The following is a 16,767-nucleotide window of genomic DNA, read 5'->3' on the forward strand; positions in this document are numbered from 1 at the left end:
TCTGGAAATCACAGGATGAAGCCAATCAGGAACAACACAGGTACTGGTATCTGGATTAACAAGGAACTGTCCAGAGAGCTGAATAGCTCAAGTGGAAGAGCTTCTACCTGGTGCATAGGAGTTGGTAGGTTCGAGTCCGGACAGTCTACTGAGTGTGCCAATCTATGGTAGTTTCCATGACACAGGCGCTATGCACTCACATAATAGTCTGACAAGCTGGCGAGACCTTTGACTCTTAAAGCAGTAGATGTTGCATGTGCCGATAATATAGCTCAGGAGGTCAGATATTTCATATGTGATGGATGCTGAATAATGCTTTTTTAGACCGGTATTGGCCAGTCATAATTGATTCTCACTATATTTGTCCGACGTGCTCCCTCCCCTGACACGCCCTGTGACAAAGCTGGGCAAAACACTCGTTGGGGCGCAGGGTCACACACCAGGAGGATGATATACTATGGAAGTAATCATCTTATTTACTTTTAGTCACATCCCTTTCAGTGCTTTGTTGCCCACAAGGTTTTCTAATTTCTATTTCAGGTCACATGAATGACTTTGAATTATTGCACTGTAAATGTAATAGTTGTTTTGTCCTATTTTTTGTTCTTAATCTGTTTTAACAGAAGTCATGAGATTAAGATTTTTGTTGGTTTTGGTTCTGTATTTCAAACTGTTTGAGGTGTCTCAGTTATTTTTTAATATATTGATGGCTTAGAAATATAGGAATTAAATCTATGCATGTTACTCAAGTAGGGCACCAAAAAAAAAAACTTGAAAGATTATTTGCCAAGGAAGCTATGGCTGCAGATTATACTAGGTTCACACTAACTTTTCTCTTAACTCTTTTACTGTCTCCATTAAAGACTTCGCTAGCAAGGCCAAAAAAAATGGATTCAGAGGAAAGCCACAGAGACGTGAGAAGATGCACAATCGTCAAACTAGCCTAAACTTTGATTTACAGTTTGAATTTGGAGTTTGTATGTACTGTAATGATGATTTAGGTACTTAGTAGGAACTTTTGGGGTACTTTTCTGTATGGCTCATTTTCAGGAGATTTAGGAAATAGTTAATTGGAGGATAAGCCAAAACGTTGAGGAACAGGTCTGAAGGTGTGATGCTAAAGGTGTGGTTCTTAGTCTATAAAGTTGGTGTGTATGTCAGAGTGGTAGTGCTTGTATTATATATGGGTGTGTATAACACGACAGGCATAACAAGCTATGTGACACAGTATGTGACTATGCCTTACTCTGAGTAATAGTCGCTTACACCCACAGGTTGCATCATAACCTGCCTTATACTGAGACGATGCACATCTCTGGAGCTCGTCTATTTAGACAGTAGCAGTAGTATTCTCTTGTCATTACAGCTCTACTAATATGCATAGGCTGAAATGCACAAAAATACATCTTTATGTATTTCTTACGTATGTGTGAAGGATGCCTTGCAGAGCCCTGCCCGAATCTATGTGACTAAACTGGTCATAAACAGATTTTAAGACACAACTAAGGAGTGGTTCAAAATATCAAGGTGTGTCATACAAACGCCGACACGCCCTTAAAGAATTAGACTTGTACAGACTTCACTGTCAAGTAAGACACCAGAGAGATACATCTATTCAGCTGTGTGAGGCTTTTGCATTCGTCCTTTACCCAGGAATTTGTTATCCGTGGCATAGACCTTCATTTCTAAACTCTGTGCATACGCACTGCGCTCACCATGCTGTCTTCACCCTCCCCACTGAAAACTGCCCTGGCATCAGAGGTCTTTCTGTGGCAAAACGAATCTTCCTTAGCTGTCCCTTCAGATAATCATCTGAGAAGTGGGACTAGCAGGGACCAGCGTGTTCAAGAGCAAGTAATGATGACAGTAAGGCGGCAGAAGCCAAGGAATTCACAGTCTTCTGCCGTGAATTACAGCACTAGAGGTAAGTGTGCTTTCTATGTCATGTACCATTGTCTGACGATTAATCTGTATTTGTTCTAATTTATGGTAATAGTATATTGTCATTATAGATTTTTTATTTCGTGAGGCTTCATGACTCCACACATAGTGTTATTATGGTGTTTTTTCCTGCAGAATTGCCATAGCCATATCTTGGCTATTACATGGTGCTGTGATGGTTTCTTTCATAGTTTGCCAAAAAAATGACCACATGTGCAAGGGGAATTTATACATTTTATGGTTCTCTGGTAATTTTTTTGTCAAAGGCAACATGCTCTAGGTGTGGCATTATTTCATGTTTATTTTTTTCATAGACTTCTCTACAAAGAAAAAGCATTAAGGAAGATTTATTAGTATTGTCTAATTGTTAGTGCAAAATTAAGATCCATTGAGATTGCAAGATAATATGGACGAGCATTCCCAGAAATGTTCGTTTCCCGATAATCATGTAGTATAAACAGCTTGCCGATCACCCGAAAAACAAGCTCATTTGTCTGGTGAAATGATCTTTTGTTCTGCACAAAAGATCATCTCTTTCGGCAGCGCATCATAATGTGTAAACAGGACGTATGCTGCTGAGAACATTGGCAGCCTAGATGCACTGAACAATCTGTTACAGATCAATCTGTGTGCATTGTTAAGCGTGGTCTGCCTATCTAAGCAGACTAGTAAACGACTGCCAATCGGAAAAAAAATTACCGTGAGCACTGTGGCTGTGGGTCAGATCATGTAAATCAGAGATGTAAAGCTCAAATACACAGAGGGACAAAATGAAAAACTTGGACAAAGTCACAGGCCAACCAGTATACAGTATAATGGGCCCCACAAAGTCATCCAAACAGAATAATAGGCCATACATAGTCCTACATACAGAATAATGGGCTCCACATAGTCCTCCATACAGTATTCTGGGAACCACATAGTCCTCCATACAGTGTAATGGGCTTCACTGAGTCCTCCATAAACTATTATGGGAACCACATAGTCCGCCATGCAGTACTATGGGCACCACATAGTCCTCCATACATAATAATGGGCCCCACATAATCCTCCATACAGAATAATGGGCCCCACATAATCCTCCATACAGAATAATAGCCCCACATAGTCCTCCATACAGAATAATGAGCCCAACATAGTGCTCCATACAGAATAATGTGCCCCACATAGTCCTCCATACAGAATAATGGGCCCCACATAGTCCTCCATACAGAATAATGAGCCCAACATAGTGCTCCATACAGAATAATGCCCCCCCCCATAGTCCTCCATACAGAATAGTGGGCCCCACATAATCCTCCATACAGAATAATGGGCCCCACATAGTCCTCCATACAGAATAATGAGCCCAACATAATGCTCCATACAGAATAATAGCCCCACATAGTCATCCATACAGAATAATGCGCCCCACATAGTCCTTAATACAGTATTATGGGCACCACATAGCGCTCCATATAGTATTATGGGCACCACATAGTCCTCCATACAGTATTATGGGCACCACATAGTCCTCCATACAGTATTATGGGCACCACATAGACCTCCTCCATACAGTATTATGGGCACCACATAGTCCTCCATACAGTATTATGGGCACCACATAGACCTCCACCATACAGTATTATGGGCACCACATAGTCCTCCATACAGTACTATGGGCACCACATAGTCCTCCATACAGAATAGTGGGTCCCACATAGTCCTCCATACAGAATAATGGGTCCCACATAGTCCTCCATACAGAATAACGGGTCCTACATAGTCCTCCATACAGTACTATAGGCACCACATAGTCCTCCATACAGAATAGTGGGTCCCACATAGTCCTCCATACAGAATAATGGGTCCCACATAGTCCTCCATACAGAATAACGGGTCCTACATAGTCCTCCATACAGTACTATGGGCACCACATAGTCCTCCATACAGAATAATGGGTCCCACATAGTCATCCATACAGAATAATGGCTTCACATTGTCCTCCATATGGTATTATGGGCCCCACATAGTGCTCCATACTGTATAATGGCCCCACATAGTCCTCCATACAGAATAATAGCCGCACATAGTCCTCCATACAGAATAATGGGTCCCACATAGTCCTCCATACAGAATAATGGGTCCCACATAGTCCTTCATACAGAATAACGGGTCCTACATAGTCCTCCATACAGAATAATGGGTCCCACATAGTCATCCATACAGAATAATGGGTCCCACATAGTCATCCATACAGAATAATGGGTCCCACATAGTCCTCCATACAGAATAATGGGTCCCACATAGTCCTCCATACAGAATAATGGGTCCCACATAGTCATCCATACAGAATCACGGCCCCACATAGGGGTGGTGGTTTTGGTGTCGAGGGCCAAATATAATCACCTTGCGGGCCAGATTTGGCCCACGGGCCAGAGTTTGACACGTATAATGTAAATGAACCTTTAGACTAGACAATCTTAAAGTGTGCTAGATTTGTCAAAGTGACTAATGCTAATCTGGCATATTTTTAGAGTGCCTATTAATTGGCTTACTTTGTTCCAGAAATGTGCTCCAAAGTTTTGGTGCATGATGTTGCATGTCAGACCATTCCCTCTTTCCCCTAAACCATGCTCCTTTTCATCAAAACCTGCCCCTTTTTTAACAGGAGGCAGAAAGTGTCCAAAACACATAAATATGGCAGAATCCTGGTGCACTTAGTTTATTAAATCTTCCCCAATGCATTTAAAAATGTCTGCGAAAAAACAGCAGTTCTTGTCTATACAAGCCAGAAAAAAAATCTGTAAAAAAAGTGCTGTGTGAAGAAAGGCTGAGGATTGTTTAGGGTTTAGGTTTGTATCCCTCTACAGCTCTGTGTGTGTTTATGTGCATTGTGAATGTATGCATAGCTGTAAGCTGTTGAGACTACCACTCTTATCAGCTAAATGAACTAGTATAGTACATGATGGATCCACACGCAGCAGAAAGGCTCAGGCTCACTAGTATTAGTCAGTGTGCTGTCTGTGTGAAGTCTGTTGTGTACACAGAGCATTAAGTGGTACGTAGGGCTGAATTCATTATTGTCAGACAGATCAAGACTGCACTAAGAAATACCCTGATTCCAGCAATGTGTCACTTACTGGGCTGCTTGCTGTAATTTTTTATAAAATCTATGTTTAATTAGCAGACGATTATAACTAGAGGACTACTTGGCCTACTGCCAGGTCCTCAAACCATGCCCTCATCATGGATTGGCAGCTTTCTGCCTATGCACAGTGTACACAGAAAGCTGCCAATCAGTGGTGTAGGCGGGGTCATACAGAGCTCAGCATTCAGATAATCAGGGTCCCTGCCTCTACATGATGGTGCTCTCAGATAGGGTTGTAAAAACCTGGTGATAAATTCCCTTTAAATGTGGAAAAGGGCTGCTCAGCGACATTGCCTGTGACACAGCTCACGCTTTGTGACAATGACAAGCAGCTTGCAAAGTATCCAGCTAATTCAAACTGTTTGCAACTTTCTTGTTGTGGTACTATGAAGATCGTTATACTGCAGTGTAACATCCGTGAAATCTTTGGCATGGCCAAAGGAACCTTGTATCCCCAGACTTAAAGGGAACCTGTCAGCTTGGACATGTTGTGCCCAGAACGAGCAATTATGTAAATGAATTATATAAAAGTTATATTGACTATACTAAGACAAACATATATATCCCAATCTGCTCAGCTCCTCTTGTTCTATAACATAATTCCCATAAATTGCACAGTAGTCTCAAGCCAGCAGGTTCCCTTTAAGCATACCTTTTGTACCTGGAAAAATGTATTGAAAAATCTGTACTGCATTACGGTTCTGTTTGTCTACATTGATTTTTATTGTTGAAAAAGTTCACATGAATGACAGCTTGACATTTAATAGTATGATTAGCAGTTTTCTCTCAAGTTTATGCTATATTTTTAACATACTGTATGTATAACCCATACAGCAATATGAATATAGAAAAGTACTATGCACTTTTTTGCTTGGCATCTGGATGTATTCTTCTGACATAAGGAAAAAGGTTGCACACCACATGCCAAAATCATGACATTAAAGGGGTATTCCCATTTCCAAGATCTTATCCCAATATGTAACAATAATAATATTAGCAAATACCTTCAATTAGAAATGTAGTATAGTTTTACTGATTCGCTATGAATCTTTCCTCATGTGCAGGCATTGCAGGATCTTAGGTATCCATGGTTACGACCACTGATATAGTGACAGTTATCTAGTTGCTAGTGGTCGTAACCATGGCTACCTAAGGTCCTGCAATGCCCTGCACATGAGGAAAGAGACAATACGAGTCAGAAAAACTATACTACATTTCTAATTGGAGGTATTTGCTAATATTATTATTATTACACCTACTACATATTGGGACAGGATCTTGGAGAAGGGAATACCCCTTTAAGTGTAAAAGCACCCTGTTAGGATTCCATTCTACATATTTCACAGTTCATTCACATGCAACCACTTTCTCTTTTGCTTCTTCTTACTATCAGACTCTTCATAGGTATAGCTTTCAGAAAATGGGGGGAAACATCTTTCCTACTAATAATTATTATTTTATTATTATTATTTATTATTATTATAGCACCATTTATTCTATGGCGCTTTACATGTATGAAAGGGGGTATACACAGCAAAAACAATTACAATAATCTTGAACAAAAACAAGTCAGCGACTAGTACAGGAGGAGAGAGGACCCTGCCCGCGAGGGCTCACAGTCTACAAGGGATGGGTGAGAATACAGTAGGTGAGGGTAGAGCTGGTCGTGCAGCGGTATGGTGAAGCGAGGGTTACTGCAGGCTCTAGGCTTGTCAGAATAGGTGGGTCTTCAGGTTCCTTTTGCTGGTTTCCATGGTAGGTGAGAGTCTGATGTGTTAGGGTAGAGAGTTCCAGAGTAGGGGGGATGCACGGGTGAAATCTTGTATGCGATTGAATGCGAAAGTACTGGGAGACTAGGTCACAGATGTATGGAGGTGACAGGTTGTGGATGGCTTTGTTAGGGTTTTGAACTGGTTAGGTTAGGATTTTGAACTGGAGTCTCTGGGCAGTGGGGAGCCAGTGAAGGGATTGACAGAGAGGAGAGGCTGGGGAATAGCTTTGATGGATAGGTCAAGATGGGGGGGTTGAGTGAGATGGGGGAAAGATGATGAATTCAGTTTTATCCATGTTAAGATTTAGAAATCTAGCGGAGAAGAAGGATGAAATAGCGGACACACATTGGGGGATTCTGGTTAGTAAGGAAGTGATATCAGGTCCAGGGAGGTAGATCTGTGTGCCATCAGCATAGAGGTGATACTGAAAGCTGTGAGACTCTATGAGCTGTCCCAGAAGGAGAAGAGCAGGGGCCCTAGGACTGAACCTTGGGGGACACCGACAGGGGTCGAGATGAGGAGGTGGTGTGTGAGTGGAAGACGCTGAAAGTCCTTTCTCTTAGATAAGAGGAGATCCAAGATAGAGCCAAGTCTGTAATGCCAAGAGATGAGAGAGTCTGTAGTAAGAGGGAATGGTCCACTGTGTTGAAGGCAGATGACAGATCCAGGAGGATAAGGACAGAGTAGTGTCGCTTGGATTTGGCAGTTAGTAGGTAGTTGGTGACTTTAGTCAGGGCAGTTTCAATGGAATGATGCAGTCGGAAGCCAGATTGTAAATTGTCACAGGGAGCAGGAGGAGAGGTGGGAGGACAGTTCAAAATGGATGTGTTGTTCCAGTAGTTTTCAGGCATAGGGGAGAAGTGATATGGGGCGATAGCTAGTCAGAGAGGATGGGTCAAGGGGGGGCTTTTTGAGGATGGGTGTGGTTGAGGCATGTTTGAACCATGTGTGTCCCCCATTCTGGCCTCCATCCTGTAATAATGTCCCCCATTCTGGCCCCCATCCTGTAATAATGTCCCCCATCCTTGTCCCTTCCTGTAATCATGTTCCCACTCCTGGTGCTCTCCTCAAATACATTTAACCACAAAAAAATAAAGGATTCTTCTTATTTTTCCTCACTCTCATGGTGAGCAATGTCATCTTCCTCCTCCATAGCTGGCGCAGGGGGGAAGAGTAGTGCATGGCAGTGACTTCATGCACAGCCTGTGACAGACACACCAAACTCAGCTGACAGCAATTGATAGGCCAATGGCCACCATCGCTAATGAGGTGCAGAGAGCTGGTGGATCTCTGTGCAGGAATGCATTCCAGCTCAATGTGCTTCCGACGACAGACATTCAACTGGAAAGGGGGCTGTCATTGGCGGGCCCTCTGACCCCACGAGCAGCTCTCCGCGATTGCGCAGTGAAGTTCCCAGCTTCACTGTGTGCGGTGAGAGCCGCTCGTCACAGCGCATGCGCAGTGAAGCTGGTAAATACACAGCCTCGCAGCACTGCAAAGCTTTACTGCCGACCGTATCATACTGCGCAAGCGTCCATAAGTCCTGCTCTCTCCGGGAGAAAAATTCAAATACATGGGCGACGCCAGCCCTGACTGATATGGCGCCACCCATGACTGAATGTGAGGATCACATCCCTATGACTGAACGAGCAGGTATGATTATAAGTACTGTATATAAAATGTTATATACTATATTTGCACCAATTTTAATGAAAGAAGCCTGTTAGTGATGCACATTGCATCGCTAACAATGGTATGGGGGCAGTTTACATAGTAGCTAGGACATGACAGGCTCCCTTTAACAGTGTCTTACGTAATGAAATATCCCATATAATTATTTCAATTTGTAGGCTTACAATGCTATAAAAGTGACTTTTTGAAGCCAGAATTCTACTGTAATTAAAGGGAACCTGTCAGGTTCCCCATGCCCTCCAATCCATCAGCATTCAGCTATTGGTAATTAAACCCCCTCCCTAACCAGCCCCATATAACAGAATTCAGTTGCTTTAAATAAAGCATTTTTAACCTCCACTTTCCCTATGCTAATTAGGGCTTTGACTAGTCAGTGGGGCGTTAGTTCCCGAGACTAGTAAGCCTCCTTTCCATGTTATCACACCCCTGTGGACGTGATAACATAATTTGCACGAGCGGCGTCATTGCCGCTCATGCAAATCTGCCCATGCGCACCACTCATTTTGGCAGCATCACTGAAGCCAGGTGTACATTTCCCAGCTTCAGATGCGCACTGCACATGACCGGAAGCCAACTTCTGAACTTCCAGTCATGCGCAGTGCGCTCCTCTGAAGTGGGGCAGCGTACACCTTGCCTCAGAAACGCAATGACGCTTCCGGAATGAGTGGCGCGCCTGTGCAGATTTGCATGAGCTGGCGATGACGCCGCTTGTGTAAATTATGTTATCCATGCCCATAGAGGCATGATAACATGGAGAGAGGGCTAACTAGTCTGTGAAACTAACGTCCCATCAACTAGTCAAAGCCCTCAATAGAATAGGGAGAGCTGAGGTTGAAAATACTTTTTTAAAGCATTTATTTAACTAAATTACCATTGAAACCAGAAGTTACATACACTATATAAAAAGACACATATGCATATTTTTCTCAGTATCTGACATGAAATCAGAATAAACCTTTCCCATTGTAGGTCAATTAGTATTACCATAATTTTTAATATTTGCCAAATGCCAGAACAATGAGCGAGAGAGAATGTTTTAAGGCATTTTATTACTTACTACAAAGTAAAAAATTTACATAAACTAAGATTACTATGCCTTTAAACAATTCTGGACTGCCCATATGATGATGTCATGTGTTTGGAAGCTTCTGATAGTTTTTTGGCAACATCTGAGTTAATTAGAGACACACCTGTGGATGTATTTTAATGCACACCTGAAACACACTGCTTCTTTGTGTAGCATCATGGGAAAGTCTAAAAATATCAGCCAAGATATCAGGAAGAGAATTGTGGACTTGCACAAGTCTGGCTCATCCTTGGGTACAATTTCAAGATACCTGAAGGTGCCTCGTTCACCTGTACAAACAATTATACGCAAGTACAAACAAGATGGGAATGTCCAGCCATCATAACGCTCAGGAAAAAGACGGGTTCTGTGTCCCAGAGATGAACGTGCTTTGGTCCGACATGTGCATATCAACCCAAGGACAAAAGCAAAAGACCTTGTGAAGATGATGGCAGAAGCTGGTAAGATTGTGTCAATATCCACAGTGAAAAGAGTACTGTATCAACATGGGCTGAAAGGCCACTCTGCCAGGAAGAAGCCATTATTCCAAAAGAAACATAAAAAAGCCAGATTAAGGTATGCAAATGCACACAGGAACAGAGACTTTCATTTTTATAGACATGTCCTGTGGTCTGATGAAACTAAAATTTAAGTTTTTGGGCATAATGACCATCGTTATGTATGGAGGAAAAAGGGAGAAGCTTGGAAGCCTAAGAACACCACAACATCTATGAGACACGGGGGTGGCAGTATCATATTGTGGGGTTGTTTGGCTGCAGGAGGGACTGGTGCACTTCACAAAATAGATGGCATCATGAAAAAAGATTATGTGGCAATACTGAAGCAACATCTCAAGACATCAGCCAGGAAGTTAAAGCTTGGGCAGAAATGAGTCTTCCAAATGGACAATGACCCGAAGCATACTGCCAAAATGCTAACAGAGTGGCTTAAGGATAACAAAGTCAATGTTTTGGAGTGGCCATCACAAAGCCCTGATCTCAGTCCTATTGAAAATTTATCGGCAAAGCTGAAAAGGCAGGTGCGAGCAAGGCGACCTACAAACCTGGATCAGTTACACCAGTTTTGTCAGGAGGAATGGGCCCAAATTCTGACCAACTATTGTAAGAATCTTGTGGAAGGATATCCCAAACGTTTGACCCAAATCAGTCAGTTTAAGGGCAATGGTACCAAATACTAATGAAATGTATGTAAGCTTTTGACTTTGCAGTAAGTAATAAAAATGCCTTAAAACATTCTCTCTCTCATTATTCTGTCATTTGGGAAATCTTAAAAATCATGGTAATCCTAATTGATCTAAAGCGGGAAAGGTTTATTCTGATTTCATGTCAGATATTGAGAAAAACATGCATATGTGTCTTTTTATATAGTGTATGTAAACTTCTGGTTTCAACTGTAAGTTATGCAGGGCTGTTTAGGCAGGGAGTTTAATCACAAATGCCTGAATGCTGATGGATTGGAGGGCACGGGGGACCTGACAGGTTCCCTTTAGTTATTAACCCCTTTACTCCCGAGAGTGGTTTGCACGTTAATGACCAGGCCAATTTTTACAATTTTGACCACTGTCACTTTATAAGGTAGTAACTCTGGAACGCCTCAACGGATCCAACTGATTCTGAGATTACTTTTTAAAGTGACATATTGTACTTCACGATAGTGGTAAAATTTCTTCAATATGACTTGCGTTTATTTGTGAAAAAATTGGAAGTTTGGTGAAAATTTCACAATTTTCAGACTTTGCATTTTCATGCCCTAAAATCAGAGCCATATGTCACACAAAATAGTTTATAAATAACATTGCCCACATGTCTACTTTACTTCAGCACAATTTTGGAACCAAAATTCGTTTTTGTTAGGAAGTTATAAGAGTTAAAAGTTGACCAGAGAATTCTCATTTTTCCAACAAAATTTACAAAACCATTTTTTAGGGACCACATCACATTTGAAGTGACTTTTAGGGGCCTTTATGACAGAAAATACGCAAAAGTGACACCATTCTAAAAACTGCACCCCTCAAGGTGCTCCAAACCACATTCAAGAAGTTTATTAACTCTTCAGGTGCTTCACCAGAATTTTTGGAATGTGGAAGAAAAAAATGAGCATTTAACTTTTTTTTAAAAAAAAATGTTACTTTAGACCCAATTTTTTTTTATTTTTACAATGGTAACAGGAAAAAACGGACACCAAAATTTGTTGTGCAATTCCTTACGAGCACGCCGATACCCCATATGTGGGGGAAAACCACTGTTTGGGCACACGGCAGGGTTCAGAAGGGATGGAATACCATTTGACGTTTTGAATGTAAAATTTGCTTGAATAATTAGCGGACGCCATGTTGCGTTTGGGGAGCCCCTGATGTGCCTAAACAGCGGAAACCCCCCACAAGTGACACCATTCTGGAAACTAGACCCCTCAGGAAACATTTCTAGGTGTGTGGTGAGCACCTTGAACCCCCAGGTGCTTCACAGAAGTGTATAACATTGAGCTGTAAAAATGAAATGTTCGCATTTTTCCTACAAAAATGTTTTTGAGCCTCCAATTTTGCATTTTGATAAGGGTAACAGGAGAAATTTCGCCATGAAATTTGTTGTGCAATTTCTCCTGAGTAAGCCGATACCCCATATGTGGGGGAAAACCACTTTTTGGGCGCACGGCAGGGTTCAAAAGGGAAGGAGCGCCATTTGACTTTTTGAACGTAAAATTTGCTTGAATAATTAGCGGATGCCATGTTGTGTTTAGGGAGCCCCTGATGTGCCTAAACAGTGGAAACCCCCCACAAGTGACACCATTTTGAAAACTAGACCCCTCAGGGAACATATCTAGATGTGTGGTGAGCACCTTAAACCTTCAGGTGATTCACAGAAGTTTATAACATTGAGCCGTAAAAATAAAAAAATCAAACTTTTTCCACAAAAATGATCTTTTAGCCCCAATTTTTTAATTTTCACAAGGGTAAGAGGAGAAAATGAACCCCAAAAACTGTTGTGCAATTTCTCTTGAGTACGCTGATATCCCATATGTGGGGAAAATACACTGTTTGGGTGCACGGCAGAGTTCAGAAGGGAAGGAGCACTGTGTGACTTTTTGAACGCAAAATTGGCTGGAATCGAGAGCAGACGCCATGTTGCATTTGGAGAGCCACTGATGTGCCTAAATACTGTAAACCCCATTTTGGAAACTACACCCCTCAAGGATTTTATCAAGCGGTATAGTGAAAATTTTGAACCCAGAGGTACGACGCAAAATTTGATAACATTAGGTCACCATATTGCATGATAGTTTGCATCGGGTATTCGGGTATGCACCGAGTATCGCGGGTGCTCGAGTGACATGCTCAAGTCCCCGCCCCGCACGGTTTCACGGTTGTTAGACACCCAAAAAAAACATGCGGGGATCGCTCGTGCATGGCAAAAAATCTCTGCAAGTTTTTTTTGGCCGCAAAGCATATGGGGTGGAGACTCGAGCATGTCACTTGAGCACCCGTGATACTCGGTGCATACCCGAACACCCGATGCACACTCAAGTAGCGAGCACTTGCGCTCAACACTAGTCACCATATTGTCATCATTTATCGTTTTCTTTACTTTTGAAAAAATCCCAACCCCAACACAACCCTAATCCTAACACAACCCTAAGCCTAGCACAACCCTAAGCCTAGCACAACCCTAACCCTAGCAGAACCCTAACCCAACCCTAACCCTAGAGTTTATTTTTTAAGCCGTTCCTCATACGGTATAAGTGATTAGACGACTTTATTCTTCGGGTCGTTGCGATTACAGCGATGCTAGATTCATACCTGGCTTTTATGATTGACAGCTGTCACACACTAAAAGACGCTTTTTTTGCGAAGACTAGTTTTTGCATCGCCATATTTTGAGAGCTATAATTTTTCCATATTTCGGCCGACAGAGTCATGTAACGGCTTGTTTTTTTTGCGGGATGAGTTGACATTTTTATTGGCATCATTTTCGGGCACATCACATTTTTTGATCGCTTTCTATTCTAATTTTTGGGATGCAGAATAAACAAAAACCAACAATTCAGAAATTGTTTTTTGTTTTTTTTCTTTATGCCGTTCCGCATGGAGTAAAATTGATGAGGTAGCCTTATTCTTCGGATCAGTACTTTTACAGCGGTACCACATTTATATCTTTTTTTATGTTTTAGCACTGTTAGACAATAAAAACTATTTTATTGAAAAAATATTTTTTTGTAGCGTTTTATTCTGAGAGCTATAACTTTTTTATATTTCGGCTGATGGAGCTGTATGGCGGCTTGTTTTTTGTGGGAGAAGATGACATTTTTAGCGGTACCATTTAAATTTACATTTGTCTTTTTGATCACGTTTTACTCCATTTTTTGTTTGGCAGTATGATGATAAAGCATCGTTTTTTGCTTCTTTTTTTTTCACTGTGTTCACTAAAGGGGTCAACTAGTGGGACAGGCTTATAGGTCAGGTCGTTACGGACGCGGTGATACCAAATATGTGTACTTTTATTTTTTTTGTTTTTTTCATAATATTTATTTATGGGTACAGTATATTTTTATTTTTTTTGGAATATTTTTTTCATTTTGTTTTAAATATTTTTACAATTTTTTTTCACTTTCTGACACATTATTAACTTTTACACTTTGTCCCACTATGGGACTTTCACTTTTTGCAGTCTGATTGCCTGTATAGCATAGAGATGCAGCAGCAGCATCTCTATGCTATACAGGCTCTCAGCCTGCATGCAGAAGTTACTTTGAACGCTCACTGCACATGATCAAAGTAACTTTCTGGTGTTTGGTGATCCGGATGTCGTCATGACCACATCGGGTCACCATGCCAGCTACCGGGACTCCGCACAGACAGCGCAGGACGCTGGTGAGCAAGTAAGAAGTAACGGCGCTTACCTCCTCTTGCTCCCAGAATGCTGGGATCGACTTCCATCTCAGCATTTCGAGGGTTAATGTGCTGGGAGCGGTGAGGGACTGTTCCTAGCACTTAGCTTGTCATAGCTGACACCCGGCAGCAATCGCGCCCTCACAGCCTCTGTGCGGGTGAAATCGCCAGTGCGTTCTAATACGTATCTGGCCCAAAAGGCCCAGAGCACAGATACGTATTAGTACGGCCTATGTCAGAAAGGGGTTAAATATCTCAGAAACTAGAGCCAATCTGGAAAAACTGAAGTCATATTCTTAATCAGCACCATAATTGTAATATAAAACTGTTCAGACACTGTATACCATAGTTATTGTTTCTGCTCAAAACAGTATGTGCAATATAGACGCACAGCTCTGTAGCAACCAAATTAGGTACACAAACAACTTTGCAAGTCACATGTGCACAAAACACTTCTGTACACACGGTAGGAGGACATGTATGGAGCTCTGCAGCACAGACAGGAGATATACACATAGCACTCCTTCATACACACAGTTTTGCTGCAAATATACACACACACAGATTAGCTGAATACATCTACACACTCTCAAAGCAATGTTGTGTGTACACAGCTCTATTACAAATACACACTTAGTACATTGCTGTATACATTTAACTCTGTTGCAAATATGCACACATTCGAACAGCATTGCCTTGGTGAATAGTAATATTCTAATATTAGTAGAACTGTAAAGCTCTACACAAGTTCTGCTATAACACATTCAGCTATCAGTGGTTTGTTCTAATTCTCCATTGTTCTCTCTATATTTACGCATAGAGATAACAGGGAATTTGATCAAACACACAGGTCAGGTAAGGGAGAGCAAAACGCTGTGATTAGGAGACCTGCAGTGAAAGCTGCTGGCTGGTGATTTTATAACTGTATCTCTTCAGAAGATGAGAGAAAGGAGAGCAACTAATTGCTGTATAGAAATCAATGGGCTGGAGAGAGGTGGCTAGTATGTTAAGCGTTAACTCCTCTCTTGGACTGTAACTACTGCACACTGGGCCAGGCCCATAAGTCTGGCTCCATGGAAGCAGGCTGTACACTATTAAAGATAAAAGCTCTCATTGCATCAGAATGACAGCAGATAGAAAAAGCAGATCAAAAGCAAACTTGTTTATGTTCATGCTAACAATTTAAAGCAATTTAAGAACACTCTTTTTATAAAAAGTATATCTTAGGGCTGATTCAGACATTTGTTTTTTTTATGTATGTGTTCTGTGTTCTATCTTTAAATTTCATGGGTAGAACACCTATCTATTATAATCTATGCAACCGTTCACATATCCATGTCCATTTTTTTTGCCAACCATGTTTTTGCAAAAAAAAATCACAGAGAGATGGCCGTTTTGCGAGATGTCATTATTCAATGTAAACAAGCATGGTTTGCTCTTTCATACCTTAGAGCTATTTGACGGTTATATTCGTTATGAGCACATGATCCATAAAAGATATGTACGTCATGCTGATCGCACGGCACAGTTAGCTGCAGGACCCTGACTGATATTCACAGCCAAGCTCATCCTGTAACTTCTAGACATCCGGGTCTGAGCTGCGGCCTGATAAGCTCTTGTCAGTCAAGGACTGACAAGATATTGTAATACACAGAACCACCTAAGCAGTGCAGTTATACAGACCAAACAAGACAAATATCCATTTAAGTTTAAAACAGATATGAATGCATGGGATAATGAATAGTCAGTGTCCCAACAGACTATCCTATTTCTTGTAAGGCAATACCCCAACAATATGTGGAAATACTGGTAAATAGAGACACAGTAAAACTTGTAATAGGGATACCTGCAAAGGAGACCAGCAGTAACAATCCTAAAGCTGCCTAACAGTGCAGGAATAACATGCTAAGCATGAAACATGAGAGCACACATAAGAAAAAATACAGATATTAATACAAGAAATACAATGCTAGGGATAAGGGAGTAGAGCTGGGTGGATCTCCGGCACGTCTTTTCATTAGCCGGGATGGCTCAATGTCATCACTGCTGCCCAACTAATCAAAAGTCCCAGGAGGGATCCCAGAAGGTAAGAGATTCACAAGCCTCCCATTCAGCAGCCAGAGACTACTAACTTGGTCAAAGGACCAGAGTCCCACAAATCGATCTGCCCAACTCTAGTTATAAGCCTTAGGACTCTGATTTTACATCCTTCTCCCAGCATAGTGTGTCCACCGCTTGTAATATGTTTTATCAGTTTCTGTCC

At 41.5% G+C, this 16,767-nt stretch overlaps 1 protein-coding gene across 1 annotated transcript in view; it reads left to right on the forward strand.

Moving 5' to 3' along the window:
* The first annotated feature begins 1,294 nt into the window (after positions 1-1,294).
* Positions 1,295-16,767, forward strand: part of PKP1 (plakophilin 1) — a 177,492-nt gene continuing 162,019 nt past the window's right edge. Inside the window, exon 1 of the mRNA XM_073666620.1 lies at positions 1,295-1,924. Within this exon, the coding sequence (XP_073522721.1) occupies positions 1,717-1,924 (208 nt within the window). The 5' untranslated portion in view covers positions 1,295-1,716. The remainder of the gene's footprint in view (positions 1,925-16,767) is intronic.

The sequence above is a fragment of the Phyllobates terribilis genome, unplaced genomic scaffold (genome assembly GCF_046119375.1).
Source record: "Phyllobates terribilis strain yellow unplaced genomic scaffold, ASM4611937v1 Scaffold_2__4_contigs__length_985480577, whole genome shotgun sequence".
NCBI classification, from domain to species: Eukaryota; Metazoa; Chordata; class Amphibia; order Anura; family Dendrobatidae; genus Phyllobates; species Phyllobates terribilis.